This window comes from Eleutherodactylus coqui, chromosome 1, assembly GCF_035609145.1.
Source record: "Eleutherodactylus coqui strain aEleCoq1 chromosome 1, aEleCoq1.hap1, whole genome shotgun sequence".
Lineage (NCBI taxonomy): Eukaryota > Metazoa > Chordata > Amphibia > Anura > Eleutherodactylidae > Eleutherodactylus > Eleutherodactylus coqui.
Genome location: NC_089837.1, coordinates 276,168,943 through 276,188,284, shown reverse-complemented (window position 1 = coordinate 276,188,284; position 19,342 = coordinate 276,168,943). Strand labels below are relative to the sequence as shown.

At 46.5% G+C, this 19,342-nt stretch overlaps 1 protein-coding gene across 3 annotated transcripts in view; it reads left to right on the top strand.

The window, feature by feature from the left end:
- ITPR3 (inositol 1,4,5-trisphosphate receptor type 3) overlaps positions 1–19,342 on the top strand; it is a 665,728-nt gene that overhangs the window by 280,560 nt on the left and 365,826 nt on the right. For all 3 annotated transcript variants that reach the window (XM_066609086.1, XM_066609095.1, XM_066609083.1), the window contains 2 exons: positions 7,846–7,996; positions 18,828–19,024. In XM_066609086.1, coding sequence (XP_066465183.1) covers positions 7,846–7,996; positions 18,828–19,024 — 348 coding nt within the window. The remainder of the gene's footprint in view (positions 1–7,845; positions 7,997–18,827; positions 19,025–19,342) is intronic.

The window sequence follows — 19,342 nt, the reverse complement described above, 5'->3', positions numbered from 1 at the left end:
CATCTAACCGTGTGCAGTAGTGTGGAGGCTGCTTTTTGCACTGTTGCACATTTTTTATTTTTTTTGTATATCGGCCGTGCAGAGCATTGCGTCCTGCAGTAATTTTACATTGTCCAGGGCCAGTAGTGGTGAGGCAGGGACAGAAGACATATTTAGTGTATATAGGAAGTGGGCCTTTCCAAAAAAATTTGGGAAAAAAAAATCTATTTGGGCTGCCTGTGACCGTCCTCTGTGTACTGGATCTCTGCTGGGGGTAGTTGTCCTAATTCATACGCAGCCAGCTAAGTGTTACAGCAGGCTTGCGCAAAATTCTTTTCTGCCTCTGTATTGCCTCTTACATCACCGCTGTATTCCTGTCCACAAGTGTACTGGGTCTCTGCTGGGGGTAGTTGTCCTAATTCATACGCAGCCAGCTAAGTGTTGCAGCAGGCTTGCGCAAAATTCTTTCCTGCCTCTGTGTTGCCTCTTACATCACCACTGTATTCCTGTCCACAAGTGTACTGGGTCTCTGCTGGGGGTAGTTGTCCTAATTCATACGCAGCCAGCTAAGTGTTACAGCAGGCTTGCGCAAAATTCTTTCCTGCCTCTGTGTTGCCTCTTACATCACCACTGTATTCCTGTCCACAAGTGTACTGGGTCTCTGCTGGGGGTAGTTGTCCTAATTCATACGCAGCCAGCTAAGTGTTACAGCAGGCTTGCGCAAAATTCTTTCCTGCCTCTGTGTTGTCTCTTACATCACCGCTGTATTCCTGTCCACAAGTGTACTGGGTCTCTGCTGGGGGTAGTTGTCCTAATTCATACGCAGCCAGCTAAGTGTTACAGCAGGCTTGCGCAAAATTCTTTCCTGCCTCTGTGTTGTCTCTTACATCACCGCTGTATTCCTGTCCACAAGTGTACTGGGTCTCTGCTGGGGGTAGTTGTCCTAATTCATACGCAGCCAGCTAAGTGTTACAGCAGGCTTGCGCAAAATTCTTTCCTGCCTCTGCTGTGCATTCCGTAAGCGAAGTCAGCCTCCAACCACAGGCTAATAAGCGGCACATTTAATGACAGCGTTCTGTTTCTGCACTACTGGTAATACAGCATGCTGAGGGGTAGGGGTAGGCCTAGAGGACGTGGACGCGGGCGAGGACGCGGAGGCCCAAGTCAGGGTGTGGGCACAGGCCGAGCCACTGTGGTGGCCAGGGGTAGAGGCAGGGCCAGACCGAATAATCCACCAACTGTTTCCCAAAGCGCCCCCTCGCGCCATGCCACCCTGCAGAGGCCAAGGTGCTCTAAGGTGTGGCAGTTTTTCACAGAGACGCCTGACGACCGACGAACAGTGGTGTGCAAACTTTGTCGCGCCAAGATCAGCTGGGGAGCCACCACCACCAGTATGCGCAGGCATATGATGGCCAAGCACCCCACAAGGTGGGACGAAGGCCGTTCACCGCCTCCGGTTTGCACCACTGCCTCTCCCCCTGTGCCCCAACCTGCCACTGAGATCCAACCCCCCTCTGAGGACACAGGCACGAGTGCCTACCGGCCTGCACCCACACCCGCACCTCCGCTGTCCTCGGCCCCATCCAGCAATGTCTCTCAGCGCAGCGTCCAGACGTCGCTAGCGCAACTGTTTGAGCGCAAGCGCAAGTACGCCGCCACGCACCCGCACGCTCAAGCGTTAAACGTGCACATAGCCAAATTTATCAGCCTGGAGATGCTGCCGTATAGGCGCTACTCGGTTCCCAGTCGCCACTACTTTTCCCGATGTGCCGTCCCAGCCCTGCCTGACTACGTCTCCCGCAACATTGTACGCGCCCTCACCAACGCGGTTACTGCCAAGGTCCACTTAACAACGGACACGTGGACAAGCACAGGCGGGCAGGGCCACTATATCTCCCTGACGGCACATTGGGTGAATTTAGTGGAGGCTGGGACCGAGTCAGAGCCTGGGACCGCTCACGTCCTACCCACCCCCAGAATTGCGGGTCCCAGCTCAGTGCTGGTATCTGCGGCGGTGTATGCTTCCTCCACTAAACCACCCTCCTCCTCCTCCTCCAACGCAACCTCTGTCTCGCAATCAAGATGTGTCAGCAGCAGCACGTCGCCAGCAGTCGGTGTCGCGCAGCGTGGCAGCACAGCGGTGGGCAAGCGTCAGCAGGCCGTGCTGAAACTACTCAGCTTAGAAGAGAAGAGGCACATGGCCCACGAACTGCAGCAGGGTGTGACAGAGCAGACCGACCGATGGCTTTCGCCGCTTAGCCTCCAACCGGGCATGGTCGTGTGTGACAACGGCCGTAACCTGGTGGCGGCTCTGCAGCTCGGCAGCCTCACACACGTGCCATGCCTGGCCGATGTCTTTAATTTGGTGGTTCAGCGCTTTCTGAAAAGCTACTCACACTTGTCATACCTGCTCGGAAAGGTGCGCCGGGTCAGCGCACATTTCCGCAAGTCCAAGACGGACGCTGCCACCCTGCGGACCCTGCAACATCGGTTTAATCTGCCAGTGCACCGACTGCTGTGCGACGTGCCCACACGGTGCAACTCTACGCTCCACATGTTGGCCAGACTCTATGAGCAGCGTAGAGCTATTGTGGAATACCAACTCCAACATGGGCGGCGTAGTGGGAGTCAGCCTCCTCAATTCTTTACAGAAGAGTGGGCCTGGTTGGCAGCCATCTGCCAGGTCCTTGGAAACTTTGAGGAGTCTACCCAGATGGTGAATGGGGATGCTGCAATCATTAGCCTCACCATTCCTCTGCTATGCCTCTTGAGAAGTTCCCTGCAAAGCATAAAGGCAGACGCTTTGCGCTCGGAAACGGAGGCGGGGGAAGACAGTATGTCGCTGGATAGTCAGAGCACCCTCATGTCTATATCTCAGCGCGTTGAGGAGGAGGAGGAGGAGCATGAGGAGGGGGGGGGGAAGAGACAGCTTGGCCCACTGCTAAGGGTACCCATGCTGCTTACCTGTCATCCTTTCAGCGTGTATGGCCGGAGGAGGAGGAGGAGGATCCTGAAAGTGATCTTCCTAGTGAGGACAGCCATGTGTTGCGTACAGGTACCCTGGCACACATGGCTGACTTCATGTTAGGATGCCTTTCTCGAGACCCTCGCGTTACACGCATTCTGGCCACTACGGATTACTGAGTGTACACACTGCTCGACCCACGGTATAAGGAGAACCTTTCCACTCTCATACCCGAAGAGGAAAGGGGTTCGAGAGTGATGCTATACCACAGGACCCTGGTGGACAAACTGATGGTAACTTTCCCATCCGACAGCGCTAGTGGCAGAAGGCGCAGTTCCGGGGGCCAGGTAGCAGGGGAGGCGCAGAGATTAGGCAGCATGTACAGCGCAGGCAGGGGAACATTCTCCAAGGCCTTTGCCAGCTTTATGGCTCCTCAGCAAGACTGTGTCACCGCTCCCCAGTCAAGGCTGAGTTGACGGGAGCACTGTAAAAGGATGGTGAGGGAGTATGTAGCCGATCGCACGACCGTCCTCTGTGACGCCTCTGCCCCCTACAACTACTGGGTGTCGAAGCTGGACATGTGGCCTGAACTCGCGCTGTATGCCCTGGAGGTGCTTGCTTGTCCTGCGGCTAGCGTCTTGTCAGAGAGGGTGTTTAGTGCGGCTGGGGGAATCATCACGGATAAGCGTACCCGCCTGTCAACCGACAGTGCCGACAGGCTTACACTCATCAAGATGAACAAAGCCTGGATTTTCCCAGACTTCTCTTCTCCACCAGCGGACAGCAGCGATACCTAAGCAATACGTAGGCTGCACCCGCGAATGGAAGCATCGTTCTCTCTCACCATCAAAAACGGGGAACTTTTTGCTTCATCAATCTGTGTATTCTATTCATCCTCCTCCTTCTGCTCCTCCACCTGAAACCTCACGTAATCACGCCGAACGGGCAATTTTTCTTAGGCCCACAAGGCTCAGTCATATAATTTTTGTAAACAATTTTTATACGTTTCAATGCTCATTAAAGCGTTGAAACTTTCACCTAAACCAATTTTTATTTTAATTGGGCTGCCTCCAGGCCTAGTTACCAATTAAGCCACATTAACCAAAGCGATTAATGGGTTTCACCTGCCCTCTTGGTTGGGCATGGGCAATTTTTCTGAGGTACATTAGTACTGTTGGTACACCAATTTTTTGGGGCCCTCGCCTACAGTGTAATCCAATTAATTTTTTGCCCACCTGCATTAAAGCTGACGTTACATCAGCTGTGATGGGCAATGCAATGGGATATATTTATGTACCGCCGGTGGCTTCCTGGCACCCACCCATGCTGTGGGTCCACAGGGAGTTGTAACTGCATGTGTCCACTTCTAAAGAACCCCAGTCTGACTGCGGCATGCAGTGTGGGCCGAAGCCCACCTGCATTTAATCGGACGTTACCTCAGCTGTGATGGGCACTGCAATGGGATACATTTATGTACAGCCGTTGGGTTCCAGGGAGCCACCCATGCTGTGGGTGCACACGGAATTCCCATTGCGGAGTTGTACCTGCCTGTGACTATTTATAAAAAACCGCGGTCTGACTGGGGCATGCAGACACATTGACAGAATGAATAGTGTGTGGCACATAGGTTCCCCATTGCTATGCCCACGTGTGCAGCTCCTGATGGCGGTGGCACAGGATTATATTTCTCATTGCTTCTGTACAGCATTGTGGGCTATCGCCCCGCCCCTTTTAAAGAGGGTCGCTGCCTAGCCGTGCCAACCCTCTGCAGTGTGTGCCTGCGGTTCCTCCTCATGGCAGACGCACTTATAAATAGACATGAGGGTGGTGTGGCATGAGTACAGCTGAAGGCTGCGCAGGGACACTTTGGTGTGCGCTGTGGACACTGGGTCGTGGGGGGGGGGGAGGTTGGGCAGCATGTAACCTAGGAGAAGTGGCAGCGGAGTGTCATGCAGGCAGTGATTGTGCTTTGTTGGAGGTAGTGTGGTGCTTAGCTAAGGTATGCATTGCTAATGAGGGCTTTTCAGAAGTAAAAGTTGTTAGGAGGGGGGGCCTCTCTTGCCGCTATTGTGGCTTAATAGTGGGACCTGGGAACTTGAGATGCAGCCCAACATGTGTAGCCCCTCGCCTGCCCTATCCGTTGCTGTGTCGTTCCCTTCACTTTCTTGAATTGCCCAGATTTTCACAAATGAAAACCTTAGCGAGCATCGGCGATATATAAAAATGCTCGGGTCGCCCATTGACGTCAATGGGGTTCGTTACGCGAAACGAACCCTCGAGCATTGCGATAATTTCGTCCCGAGTAACGAGCACCCGAGCATTTTGGTGCTCGCTCATCTCTAGTGGTCACACCACATATTGATTTGATTTAGATTTCTCTTTTGTTCATTCACTCTGCACTTAATTGACAAAAATAAACTATGAGCACTTCTATTTTTGAGAATATTCTTACTTTGCAGCATATTCTCCACACTTAAATAAAACTTTTGCACAGTACTTATGAGTGCTGCCTTAAGAATTTATAGCTGTTTATCCCCTTCACGACTGGGAGTGTGGCCTTTGTGCCCAGAGCAACAATTTCCCTTTTGGAGTACTGCATTCTAGAGTCTCACTCACACGGTCGATGTGATTTGACGTTGGCCGTATTGTGGCTGAAAATCGCATCAATAAAGAATAGCTATGATCAAGTCTCTAGAGTAATTAGTGTTTTTTCGTCCACTCACATGGGCATATCGGCAGAAATTCATTGAATGGCTTCAATTGCTTAAATGGAGCTATTTGTCTTTTCAGCGCGCTGGACCCCGGTGAACTTCCTCCCCCTCCCTCTTTTCAGCTCTCTAAGGAGTTAATGGGAGCTTCCAGCATTTTTTCTCAAAATATAGGTTAAAGGGTTTGTCTCGCGGCAGCAAGTGGGGTTATACACTTCTGTATGGCCATATTAATGCACTTTGTAATATACATCTTGCATTAAATATGAGCCATACAGAAGTTATTCACTTACCTGCTCCATTGCTAGCGTCCCCGTCGCCATGGCTCCATCTAATTTCGCAGTCGTCTGGCGTTTTTAGACGCGCTTGCGCTGTGCGGTCTTGTGCCTGGTGAATGGGGCCGTTCGTGCCGGAGAGCTGGTCACCGTGTTGTCATCGTAGCTCCGCCTCCGTCACAGGGTGCCGATCAGCCAATGAGGTGGCTGTATCGGCAGTGGAACGCGGAAGACAGAAGAAGAAACTCCACGGTGCACCATGGGAAGACCCGCGGTGCACCGTGGGAGAAGACCAGCGGCGCCATCTTTAAAAGAAGAAATTAAGAAGCTGCAGAACGCTGATGCAGGTAAGTGCAATGTGCTTTTTAAAAACTAACACATGCTTTCTTTTTCACAGGGCATAATGCAGGGGTCCATTTAAAAAAAAAAAAAAAACGCTTTCGCCGCGAGACAACCCCTTTAAGACCTGTCTTTTGATGCAGGGTGAAGATTTGGTGACCGCAATTTTTGGCTGACGCCCATATGAATGAGGCCTGAGGGTGATTTTTTTGTTTGTTTGTTTTGTGGCCTACCCAAATATTTTTTTTTTGGTTTTTTTTTAGGACACATGCGGCTTTATTTTTCAAAACTGGAGTTTCTCATAATAAACATTCTGCTTGCCAGGAATGTATGAGCGCCTGCCACTTATACAAAACGTGTACAGGCCATGTAGGATGTATCAAATTGGTGCACATGAGTTTGGAGAGGTGCACACTTTTTTGGAGGGAGGAACAAGTTTTTATTTTAAAAAATGCAGCGCCCTGTCTGCCACCATCTTAAGGCTCACATTTTTTTACTTTCACTTTCATGAAATTCCATGATGCATCAGCACAACATTGGCTAAGGCTATACCATTTTTGCCTGCTGGAGGGACAGTTTAATTATCATTACTTTCTATATTCTCCTAACTAAGCTACAGACCATAAGTATTCAGTCAGGAGGATGAGCTGTGATCTCCTCTATGATTCCTGTGTGACAAGAGCTGTGTGATCATCATCGGTAACTGTGATAGGAATGCCTGTATTCCACTTTAAAAATCTTGTGTGGTAGATTCAGGTAATACCATCACACATACTGTTAAAAATGAGTAGACAAGGAAACCCTAACCACCAGTAGATCTGAACTGGTCAGAATTGAGATAACATGATCATGTGAGCAAAAAAAAAAAGGCCAAGAGATTCAGACACAAAGAAATAACTAACCAAGGTAATATTAGCTGATTTTATATATATACTGGGGATAGCTACATAGTGAATGAATTTAAAAAAATCACTCAGGTGGCCCTCTAAAGGGATTGTCCAACTATTGATGGTTTATCCCCAAGATAGGACATCAGTAGTAGATTAGCTGGAGTCTGCTTCCTGAGCCCCCCACCGATCAGCTGTTTTCTAAGCAAGTAGGCTTGTGCACTGAGCTGATTTCTACAAGGAAGCAGACGACTCCATTTTTACTGCAGTGACCAGGCTTGGTATTATAGGTAAAGTTCCCATTGAAGTGCATGGGAATTTTGTCTCTACAACTAGGCTTGGTCACCTCAGTGAGAATGGAGCTGTCTACTTCCTGTAGAAATCAGCTCACTAGGTGAACACAACAGCCTGGTCAATAGCTGATCAGAGGGGGTAGAGGGGAGCAGACTCCCATCGATCTACTGCCGAAGGGCCTGTCCTGCAAATAAGCCATCAATAGTTTACAACTGGACAATCCATTTAATCATTTCTATTAATATATGGCTGCATTTATATAAAATTGTTATTTTTTAATTTTTTTTTATAGTGGCCTTGTTGAAAGAATTTTAATTGCTACCAAAGAGAGAGTGTGGGGAATAACTATGGGTTCGTAAATTTGAATATCTATAGCTAATTTAGTGACTGTTTTGCAGGTGGTCAGCCTTGCGCGTCATTTGATATATTTTGGATTCTATAGCTTCAGTGAACTTCTGAGACTGACACGGACTCTACTAGGAATCATAGACTGTGTTCAAAATGCACATGCGATAGTGCCACTTCCGGTGTACAGTGAAGATTCAACAGGTATGAAAAATTGCGTTTGATAGAACTCATTCATGCAGATCGAATGTGGTGCAGTGTCCCAGAGTCTCTCCGTCCCAGTCTCTATCGGTATTAAAAATAAGGGTTTAGACAGCACACACTTGTATTTTGAATGCACATAATTTTATTTTCTCTGTAGGGCTACTGAGGTCCCCCTTAGCATTTCAGATCTGATTATTGCACTTCTGGATGTTAGCCATAGCCAGTCTGAACTTTGTTGCCATTAACCCCTAATACTCCAAATGTTTTTATATGCTTGATAAGGGGCATTTGAGCCTGAAATGTTAGTGTTAAAAAAATGTTTTATGTGCATTCAAAATACAAGTGTGTGCTATTCAAACCGTTATTTTTTCAACAGGTTTGTAACACCTGTGCAGTAAGGTTTGGTTTTTCTTTTAACTGTTTTGTGATTTTATACATTTGTGTTCATACATTATAATTTAACCCCTTAACGAAACGACCAGCCCATTGCCTTTTTACGTCCTGCCCAAGTGGGCTTTATTCTCTGAGGACGTAAAAACATGCGTCCTACAGAGAATAAAGCCCCGTGGGCTATGGACGTGACAGCTCCATGCTGTCGGTGCCCGCAGGTAGCCGACAGCATGGAGCTGTCATCCTGGGCTGCGGGGACCCCCCCCCCCCCCCCCGGCATGGTGATCGGCGCTATCAGGGCAGCTGAAATTACTCACCCGCCTTCTCTGGGGTCTTCTGCGGTGACGGAATCCTCCCGGACCCGCCGCCGCTCTTCTGCGCATGTGCGCCAGACGATGACGTCACGCGCATGCGCAGAAGCCCGGGAGCCCCTGGCAAATTTAAAATCTTCTGGCTCCCGGTAGCCGGGAACCAGGAGATGTTACCGGGGACCGCGGTGGATAGCGGCGATCGCGAAAAAGTTTCAAAAGTAACAAAAAAAGTGCTAGTTTTACCTCCCCTCATGGATCCGATCCATGAGGGGAGGTGAAAATACTCACCTCAGGTCCCACGATGTCCCCGGTGTCCCGGGACCCTAAGTCCCCCTCTGCGCATGCGCGCCCGATGATTGACATTGGGCGCGTGCACAGAGGGGCTCGAGCCCCGGGAAATTCAAAATCCCTCTGCTCCTGGCTGCCATGTGTAGCCAGGAGCAGAGAGATTATACCAGGGACATGATCACTGTTACCCAATGGTAACAGTGATCATGTAAAGTTAAAAAAAAAAAAAGTTTTAAAAAGTTTTAAAAGCGTACATTTCATCTCCCCTCACGGATCATATCCATGAGGCAGGATGAAAGTACATACATAAGGCCCCCGGATTTATCCGCGGACCTTAGCCCAGCTTCTGCACACGCGCCCGTCGCCGAAATGGCGGACGCATGCGCAAAAGCTGTGGATTACCAGGAAAATTGAAATTCTCCCTGCTCCTGGCTACAAAACTGAGCGAAGAGCCTGGAGATTTCACGGGGGGCCGCGGTGAGCGGTTCCTGGTCATCTGTTCGCCGTTATACAATGGATAATGGCGATCACGTAAAACTTTTTTACGGTGAGAGGAGATGAAACTTTTTACCGGAGGCCTCCGTATTTGAACCCCGACGAGATCCTCCTCCGTGAACTTACCCGGATTCTGCACATGCGACCCCCGGCAAAATGCTGGACACATACGCAGGAGTCTGGGAGCCAAGGAAACTTAAAATCTCCTTGCTCTCAGCGACCAACGGTCGCCGAGAGCCTGGAGCAGTGACGGGTGGCCTCTTTGAGCGGTCCCCGGTCACGTAATAAAAAAGTAGCGATCTAACATAGGTCGGTCTCACATGACCAGATAGGAATTACGGATTCTGCGTGCATCTGATCCGCGGTATTGCGCAGATCAATCACATTGGATTACACAATTCCGCTCACATTAGTGGGTTGGAATTGTGTAATCCACTCGCAGAAAAGAGAACGCAGCAGGTTCTATTTTACCGCGGCTATCCGCAGCATAGAGCCCATTGTGCTCCATGTTCGTGGATATACCTGCTGCCCATATGCAACTACGTTGTATACGGGCTGTGGGTACCCGCGTCATCGCTAAGCGACGGTGCGGGAAATACAAACAAAAAAAAATGTACTGCGCATGACTGCCTGTGTGAGTAGGCAGTTATGCGCAGTACATTACACGGCCGTACACAAGGTCACAGCCGGGCTCACAGATGGGATCCGCTACAGGCCTCCGCAAGCGGATTCCGCCTATGGGCTTAGTCAGACGGGCGTTTTTTGCCGCGATTTGCGCATGCGCATGCGTCCGGCGTTTTTTTAAAACCATTGCTTCGCAATGGTATCGGACACATGAGTGCTTTTTATGCGCTCGTCCGAAAAATTATAGAACAAAAAATCGCAGATCGCACCTATCTGCGATCTGCGATTTCTGTTCGCTTCTGTATATGCGCTCAACGGGGCCGGCGGCAGCAGCGCCGACCCCATTGAGAACATATAGAAGACAAATCATTCTTCTCTGCCACAGCTGTAACAGCTGTGGCAGAGAAGAACGATGTTTGCCCATTGAATTCAATGGAGCGGCAATACAGCCGCTCCATTGAAAGCAATGGGCTGCCGGCGTGCGCGGGGTGAATTTTCGGGAAGGGGTTAAATATATAAACCCTTCCCTGCAATTCATGCTAAAATGTGTTAAAATAAAAAAAAATTGTATACTCACCTTTCCGCTGCAGCCAGAGTCCAGCCGCGGCCGCTGTCAGTTCTCCTGAACTGCTTCTCGGCACTATTCAGCCGGCGGGGCTTTAAAATCCCCGCCTGCTGAATGATCCGCCTCTGATTGGTCACAGCCTGACCAATCAGAGGCCGGTTTCACTCACACACCCATTCATGAATTCATGAATGGGTGAGTGACTGCTGCCTCTCAGCGCTGAGCCAATCAGGGGCAGGTCTGACTCACATCCATTCATGAATTCATGAATGGGTGTGAGTGAGGCATGCCTCTGATTGGCTCAGCACTGAGCCAATCAGGGGGCAGGTCTGACTCACACCCCCTTCACACCCACTGCAGGACGGCCGCTCGGAGCTGCCGGCAGAAGGTGAGAATGCAATTTTTTTTTATTTTAACACATTTTAGGATGAATTGCAGGTAAGGGCTTATATATTTAAGCCCTTACCGACAATTCATCCCGGGCTCGCCCGCAGCGCATTGCTTTCAATGGAGACGGCTGTATTGCCGTCTCCATTGAATGCAATGCGCTGGACAGCTCCGGCCCGTTTCTAATGAAACGCGGCTAGGAGCAGATTTTCGGGCGATTTGCGGGCGACATGCGCGCACCGGTCACGCGATTTGCGGATGCGCATCCGTCATGCGATCCACAAATCGCGGCAAAAAACGCCCGTCTGACTAAGCCCTATGGCTGCGTGAGCCCGGCGTTATTCAGACCGCTACCTGTAATACGTATTTTACAAGAAGCCCCAGGAACGCTTGCCTTCCTGCAGTTCCAGGAGCAGCTTGTTAAGCGCCTTCTGTGTGAGACCGCCGCACCTGAGCAAGCTTACGAAGACTCATGGAGCGCCACTTTTTACACCCCATACCCGCCACTGAGGTCAAGAAATGACCCCCAAAAAGGGAGGAGGGGGGATAGACTGTTTTATTGCCCTATGTGCCCATTCCAGACAGCCTCCGTAATTACCCCTGTCTTCGGAAATACCACACAGTTCACATTATTACTTTTATCTAAGATTTGGGGAAAGCCGAAAAGGGTGCGGAGGGGGGGGGGGGGATATTTTTAGGGAGTCAATTTTTATTCCGTACAAATGAGCAATGGGGCCTTGAATTTATTCAGTTGTGCCCTGCAATCCAACGGGTGTTTCCTCCATTATAGGCCTTGCCATGGGCACTGTAAGTAGATTAGGGCCACAACGGGTATGTTTCTGAACTCGGGACAAACGTGGGTATCTATTTTGCGGTAAACATCTTCATTCCTATGTACGCTGTACAAAAAAACCTGTTTTTAAACTGAAAAAATTGCCATAAAAATTGAAAATCGTAATTTTTTCCTTCTGCTTTGATAAGATTCAGTCAAATACTGTGGGGTCAAAATACACAGTATAACCCTAGATGAATTTGTTAAGGGGTCTAGTTTTCAAAATGGGGTCATTTGAGGGGGTTCCTTATCGTTTTAGCTGCTCAATGGCTCTATAAGTGGGCGATGGGACCTGCAATTTATTCTGTTGTAACCTGAAATCCAACGGGTGTTCCTTTCATTATAGGCCTAGCCATGTGTCCTGTAAGTAGATTAGGGCCACAATGGGTATGTTTCTGAACACGGGACAAACAGGGGTATCCATTTTGGGGGGAAAGTCTTCATTTATTTGTGTGCTGTACAAAAAAAAACCTGTTTTTAAATTGACGCAATTGCCCAAAAAATGAAAATCGTAATTTTTTCCTACTGCTTTGCTTAGATCTATTCAAAAATTGAACGATTAAAATACACAGTACACCCCTAGATGAACGGGGTCTAGTTTTCAAAATGAGGTCATTTGTGGGGGTTCTATATGGTTTTGGGCACTCAAGAACTCTACAAGTGTGCTATGGGGCATAAAAGGCCTTCAAGCAAAATTTATGTTCTAAAAACCACCGCCTGCTCCTTTCATTTTGGGCCCTGTTGTGCATCCAGACATAAGATTAGGACCACAATGGGTATATTTCTGAAAACAGCACAAACAGGGGTATCTATTTCAGGGTGCAAGTCTTCATTCACATGTGTGCTGTACAAAAAAAGCTGTTTTTAAAGTGACAGAATTGCCAAAAAAATGAAAATCACAATTTTTTGCTTTGCTTGAATTCATTCAAAAACGGTGACATCAAAATACGCAGTACACCACTAGATAAATTCGTTAAGGGGTCTAGTTTTCAAAATGGGGTCATTTGTGGGAGTTTTCTATGGTTTTGGGCGCTCAAGAACTCTACATGTGTGCTATGGGGCCTAAAACGCCTTCAAGCAAAATTTCTGTTTTGAAAGACACTGACTACTCCTTTCATTTTGGGCCCCGTTGTGCACTCAGATATAAGATTAGGGGCACATTGGGTATATTTTTGAACACAGGACAAACAGGGGTATCCATTTTGGGGTGTAAATCCTCATTTTCATGTAAACTATAGAAAAAAATATGTCTTTAAAATGACATATTTGCAAAAATATGAAATTTTACTTTTTCGCCTCTAAATTGAATTAATTCCTGAAAAAAACTGTGGGGTCAAAATACTCATGACACCCCTCAGTGAATACATTGAGGGGTGTAGTTTTTAAAATGGGGTCATTTGTGGGGGTATCTATTATTCTGACACCTATGAGCCTTTGCTATCTTGGCTTGGTGCAGGAAAATAAAGTGTTCCTCAAAATGCTGAAAAGTAATGTTAAATTTGTACGTCTCCTAAATGGTTAAAAAAACATAAAAGTTTTTCAAATGTGCATTCAGAATAAAGTCAGAATCACTTGGATATGCAAAACCTTTACGGAGCTATTCTATGTTAAAGTACACATGTTAGATTTCCAAAATTTGGCCTGGTCATTAAGGCCAAACAGGCTTGGTCACTAAGGGGTTAAATATAACGATTCACTGACTGAATATCTGCCCCTTATCAAAACATTCTAAAATTTGACACTCCAAATTCTGGTGTTCTAGAAATACTGTACCAGAGGCAGGCGCAGAGATCTCAAATCATGTTTCGCATTACATAATAAGTTCATTTATACTAAGTTCATTTAAGTCTTTAGTATAAATTGTGATGTAGAGGTAATTATTTCATTATTTGGCACTAGGAATGCTTTTATATTTGCTGTTCAATAAGTATGTCTCCAACCAAATTCCTATTTGAAAGCTCAGTATGATGATATTGACAAGAAAATAGTTGCTTGAATTTGAATGGTCAGTGTGTACCCTAGATTAATAAAATTTTAAAAGATGCATTTTACTATATTTAGCTAATTTCAAAGCAAACTATTTTGTATGCAATTGAACATTTAAGCAAGATTTCTTATTGTGTATACGTTCTGTTCTGTAGATTTTTTTTTTTGCAGCATTTTTATGATATATAGTGTGCAAGAAAAGCTGACTTCAGTACTGCACTGCAGGAGCTTGGTTAAAGGGATTGTCCAGGAGTTAAAAAATTGTCTAATATTTGTATAGTGGCCTGAAACACCTATTTCTGGCCCCTCCATAAATGTCATACATGTCATGTCTTTTACGTGGATGCACTGTGCAGCATGTAAGAGGTTAATATCTGAAAGTGGCTGGGATATGTCTGGAAAAGTATCAATATCTGTCTAGTCATGTGATGTTTGTACCCTATAAGTATGAGTGCTTGAGAGCTAGCAGTGGATCTGTCTGTCCTCTTCAATGGCTGAGAAAGGAGTGAGAGTGCTGGCCACATGGGGGTTGAAGACCCCCATGTGGTGAAGTGATGGAAGAGGAGGAAAGGTATCCCGAAGCCTTCCATGCCTGGAACCACCTCTGACGAGACAAAGGAGTAAAGTCCACCGTACAGAGCTGTCTACAAGAGTACAGAGTGAGTGTCAGTGGAGTGTTCCCTTTCCCTCGTCCTCCTCCGGAGTATTCCCTGTGCAGGAGTGGAGCACTGTAAATAAATGAGACTGCAGTCCCAATATCATCCGGAGTTATCCTCCCTAACCTAGCACTAGCAACTTGTCTTTCCTGCACGTGTGAATTAATTGTATTCTGCTACATCTTCTACAGTAAAGTTTCCAGTCCCCGTCCGTTTCCCGTGATTGAGATATTCAAGTTTATCAGTGTGTGGACTCTGATTCATGCGCCGGATAATCTACGGTGAGACAGGAACGGTGGTGTCACACGTGACAACTTTACGTCCACAGCACTTATACAGGTAACCGTTGTCCCAGCGTTGCCTGGAAGATGCCTAGCGGTGCCTTGGCCCTGGAGGTTGTGTGCGTCCCTCTGGGTAGGAGTTCGGAAGAGCGACAGTGACAAATGCCATTTCTACCCCGCCAGCTCCTCAGCGTGGACCTTGTGTCATGGTCACTGCATTTAGAATGTGGTAAAATAAAAAATAACCATTATTCACCTGTAAAGTATCCTCCTGCACCAGTCTGTCGTCCTTGTTCACCTTACAGTAGTAATGATGTGCCCAATGTAGCCAATCACCTGGCTCAGCGGTTTTGTGCTGTAAATGCAGACTTCACTGCTAAATGCCCATTTACATTGAACGAGTGTCGGGCAAATGATGCCGAACGGCGCCTGTGTTATGTTAATGGAGAAGGGCGGGGGAGCGAGAGGAGAGAAATCTCCTGCAATGCCCCGTCCCCCTGCTGGCAACTCCATGTGTGAGCCAGTTGTGCTAGCTCCACGGGAGCGCGGGGATACAGGGACGAGTGTCGGTCATCGTTTGCCCGACACTCGTCCAATGTAAATGGGCCTTAAGGCTGGCTTAAAACTGGTGAGGTATTTGCAAGATTTTTGCGCGATGCGATAGTGAGTGAGAGCTTATGAAACCAATGATTTTCAATGGTTTTATTCTCATTTGCAATGTTTTCACTCCTACGATGCTGCATGTAAACAACATTGCCCATTGTTGTCAGTTGGGTCAGCAGCAGCGTCAGCCTCATTGAAAACAATAGGAGAATATTGCAATCTTCTGTTGCGGTTGTGACGGCTGCAGCGGAAGATTCATTGAACACCGCAGTAGTGCAGGCTGTTTCTATGTGAAAACACCTCGCATCTAGGGGTTTTCGGAAAGATTGCGAAGGCAACACTAGGGAAGAGAGAGAGAGTATTCAAAAAGATCTAGAAAAGCTTGAACAGTGGTTGGCAACTAACAGAATGGTATTTAACAAGGAGAAATGCAAAGTCCTACATCTGGACAAGAAAAATAAACAAAGCACATACAGGATGGGAGGCATTTGGTTAAGCAGCAGCACATGTGAAAAAGACTTGGGTTTACTAATAGATCATAGACTGAACATGAGTCAATAGTGTGATGCAGCAGCCAAAAAGGCAAACACAATTCCTGGGTGTATTAAGAGAAGCGTAGAATCTAGATCATGTGAGCTAATTATCCCCCTCTACTGTTCCTTAGTCAGACCTCATCTGGAATATTGTGTCCAGTTCGGGGCACCCCATTTTAAAAAAGACCTAGACAAATTGGAGCAAGTTCAGAGAAGAGTTACCAAGATGGTGAGCGGTCTGCAAATCATGTCCTGCAAAGAACGATTAAAGGATCTTGGAATGTTTAGCTTGCAAAAAAGAAGGCTAAGAGGAAACTTAATAGCTGTCTACAAATATCTGAAGGACTGTCAAAGTGCAGAGGGATCAGCCCTTTTCTTATTTGTACAAGGAAAGACTAAAAGCAATGGGATGAAACAGAAAGGGAGTAGATACAAATTAAATATTAGAAAAAACATTCTGACAGTGAGGGTGATCAATGAGTGGAACAGGTTACCACAGGACGTGGTGAGTTCTCCTTCAATGGAAGTGTTCAAACAAAAGCTGGAAAAATATCTGTCTGGAATGATTTAGTGAATCCTGCACTGAGCAGGGGGTTGGACCAGATGCCCCTGGAGGTCACTAGCTCTACCATTCTATGATTCTAATATTGGGTCGTTAATCACGGCCCGATATCCCCCTCGCCAGTGTAAAGCTAGCCAGAATCTAGTGATTGGCTACAGCGGTCACTTAAGGCCCATTTAGACACAATGATTATTGTTCAAAATACGTCAAAAGCCATCTTTTGAGCGAAAATCATTGCGTCTAAATGCGCGTCAATCGTGCACTTTTTGTGCACTATTTGTTCAAGCAAGCTAAAAGTCAGTGATGATTCTTAACAGCACCGCATGCTGAGTTCTCAGCGGGGTACTGCTGATATTCTTTTTAGCTGGTATCCTGTTCAGAACTGTCAGCAATGGCTCCGAGAACAAAGCAGCTGTCAGCACTCCTGCTGTTCTCGGAGTTATCAGCTGTATCCCGCACCACCTTCATTTACATGGTAATAAATTCTTAAAGGGGTTGTCTCACGAAAGCAAGTGGGGTTATACACTTCTGTATGGCCATATTAATGCACTTTGTAATATACATCGTGCATTAAATATGAGCCATACAGAAGTTATTCACTTACCTGCTCCGTTGCTAGCGTCCACGTCTCCATGGCTCCGTCTAATTTCGCTGTCTTCTGGCGGTTTTAGACGCGCTTGCGCAGAAGGGTCTTCTGCCTTCTGCTCGGTCCGGGCACGAGCGGCGTTCTGGCCCCGCCCCCTTCTACGCATCATCGCGTAGCTCCGCCCCGTCATGTGTGCCGATTCCAGCCAATCAGGAGGCTGGAATCGGCAATGGAACGCACAGAGCCCATGGTGCACCATGGGAGAAGACCCGCGGTGCACCATGGGAGAAAACTGCAGTGCATCCCTGGGAAAGGACCGGCGGCCATCTTGGGAGAAGAATTTTATAGGTTCATCTTTTATCACATCGGTGAGTAGTAAGCGGTTTAAAAACCGCTTTAAAATGCTATTTTATGCCGGGGGGTGACAGGGGGAATGGGCTAATGTAAAATTTTGATGTTTGCCTCGGGACAACCCCTTTAAGTAGCTAATTAGGTTATGCAAAGTGATCGCTCAAAGTTGTCACTCAAACTGCTGTTTGAGCGAATTTTGAGCGATCATCATTCCATGTAAATGGGCCTTTTAGATGTATGGCACATTATCATTGCAGGAAAGAATATAAAGACCAGCGGGGACTGAGCGGTGGGAAATTTTAACAGGTGACTAATGGATTTTTTTTATTACATTCACTGCTCTTAGACTCATTTTTTTAAATTCTCGACAATCCCTTTAATCTTATGATGAGCTTCTTATCTGTTTCCACTGACAACCAGCAAAATCCTCCGTACAGCACTAGGCTAATAATGTATGCTGTAATTCAAGAGTACTGCAAGATAAGTAATTCTATTAATTTACAAAGTTATTCAATTTATTATTTAGATTATATCTACATATATAAAGGTGAAAGCCCTGACTGACTTACTCACTCACTCACCCACTGACTAACTGACTGACTTGCCACTAATTCTCTAACTTCCTGATGTTATACAAGCAGGAAATTAGGCAGCAGTATTCTTCAGGTCCTAAAAAGGAAAAGTAAAGGGATCACAATTTGATATTTAATGCTAAGTGCAAAAGTATTGGCAGCCCTGTGTAATGTAACATGAAATTTGGCATGGACATTCTTTAGGTCCTAAATAGGAATAGTAAAGGGGTCACAACTCAATTATTCAATGATAAGTGCAAAAGTATTGGAACCCCTATGTAATGTAACTTCCCGGTGTCGTACAAACATGAAATTTGGCACGACTATTCTTTAGGTCCCAAATAGGAAAACTTATCAGGTCACAATTTGATTAGTCAATGCTAAGTGCAAAAGTATTAGCACCCCTATGTAATGTACCTAATCTAATTCTCTAACTTCCCAGTATCGAATTAACTCGGACGAAGCTGGGTATATCAGCTAGTCTATTTACAACTTGTAAAATGGTATTTCCAAGGTAGATCTTTAATGATGTATAAAGACTGTGACACACCATCATATTTCAGACGCAATTTTGCATCCATCATATGGACATGTCCAATCTCGGTCTGACATATCTTCTGACCTGAACTAAATTAAAATGATGCTTTGAGTTCAGATCAGGAGACCTGCGATTTCAGCTTGGACACACGTCCGTATTACAGATACAAATTCGCGTTTAAAGTACAATGGTTTGTCACTAAGGAAGTAAAATTCTTATAGACTTAAGTAGTCAGTTACTGGATAGCTCTGATGCTTTTTCTCTTTGCCAGAAAAAAATGTGAGGCGGTCAATACAAGGAATGGGACAAATGATGTCCACAATGGTGCTCACTCGAAAACCATCTGTGTTCAATTCTTCTTCACTCATGAACTCTGTAGTGGGTCAAGAGGCTTCTAAGACGAAGACTATTGAAACTGAAAATATTACTGTGATGGAAACCAAGCTGAAGATCTTAGAGATACTTCAGGTTTGTATATATGGATTAACAGGTTTTACTTAACAAACAAAACAGAAGAACAAGGGGCACAATTTGAAATTAGTATGGGGGAGGATCAGAAGCAATATCAGAAAAAAAAAATTTCTGAAAGACCAGTAAATTCTTGGAACAAACTTCCCGCAGATGTTGTTTGAAAATCAACAGTAAATTAATCCAAGCATGCCTGGGATAAGCATATATCTATCCTAAGAGAAATAAAAAGAAAGTAATATGAAGACCTACTACAGGGGTGTCAAACTCATTTTCACCGAGGGCCACATCAGCCTTATGGTTGCCTTCAAAGGGCCG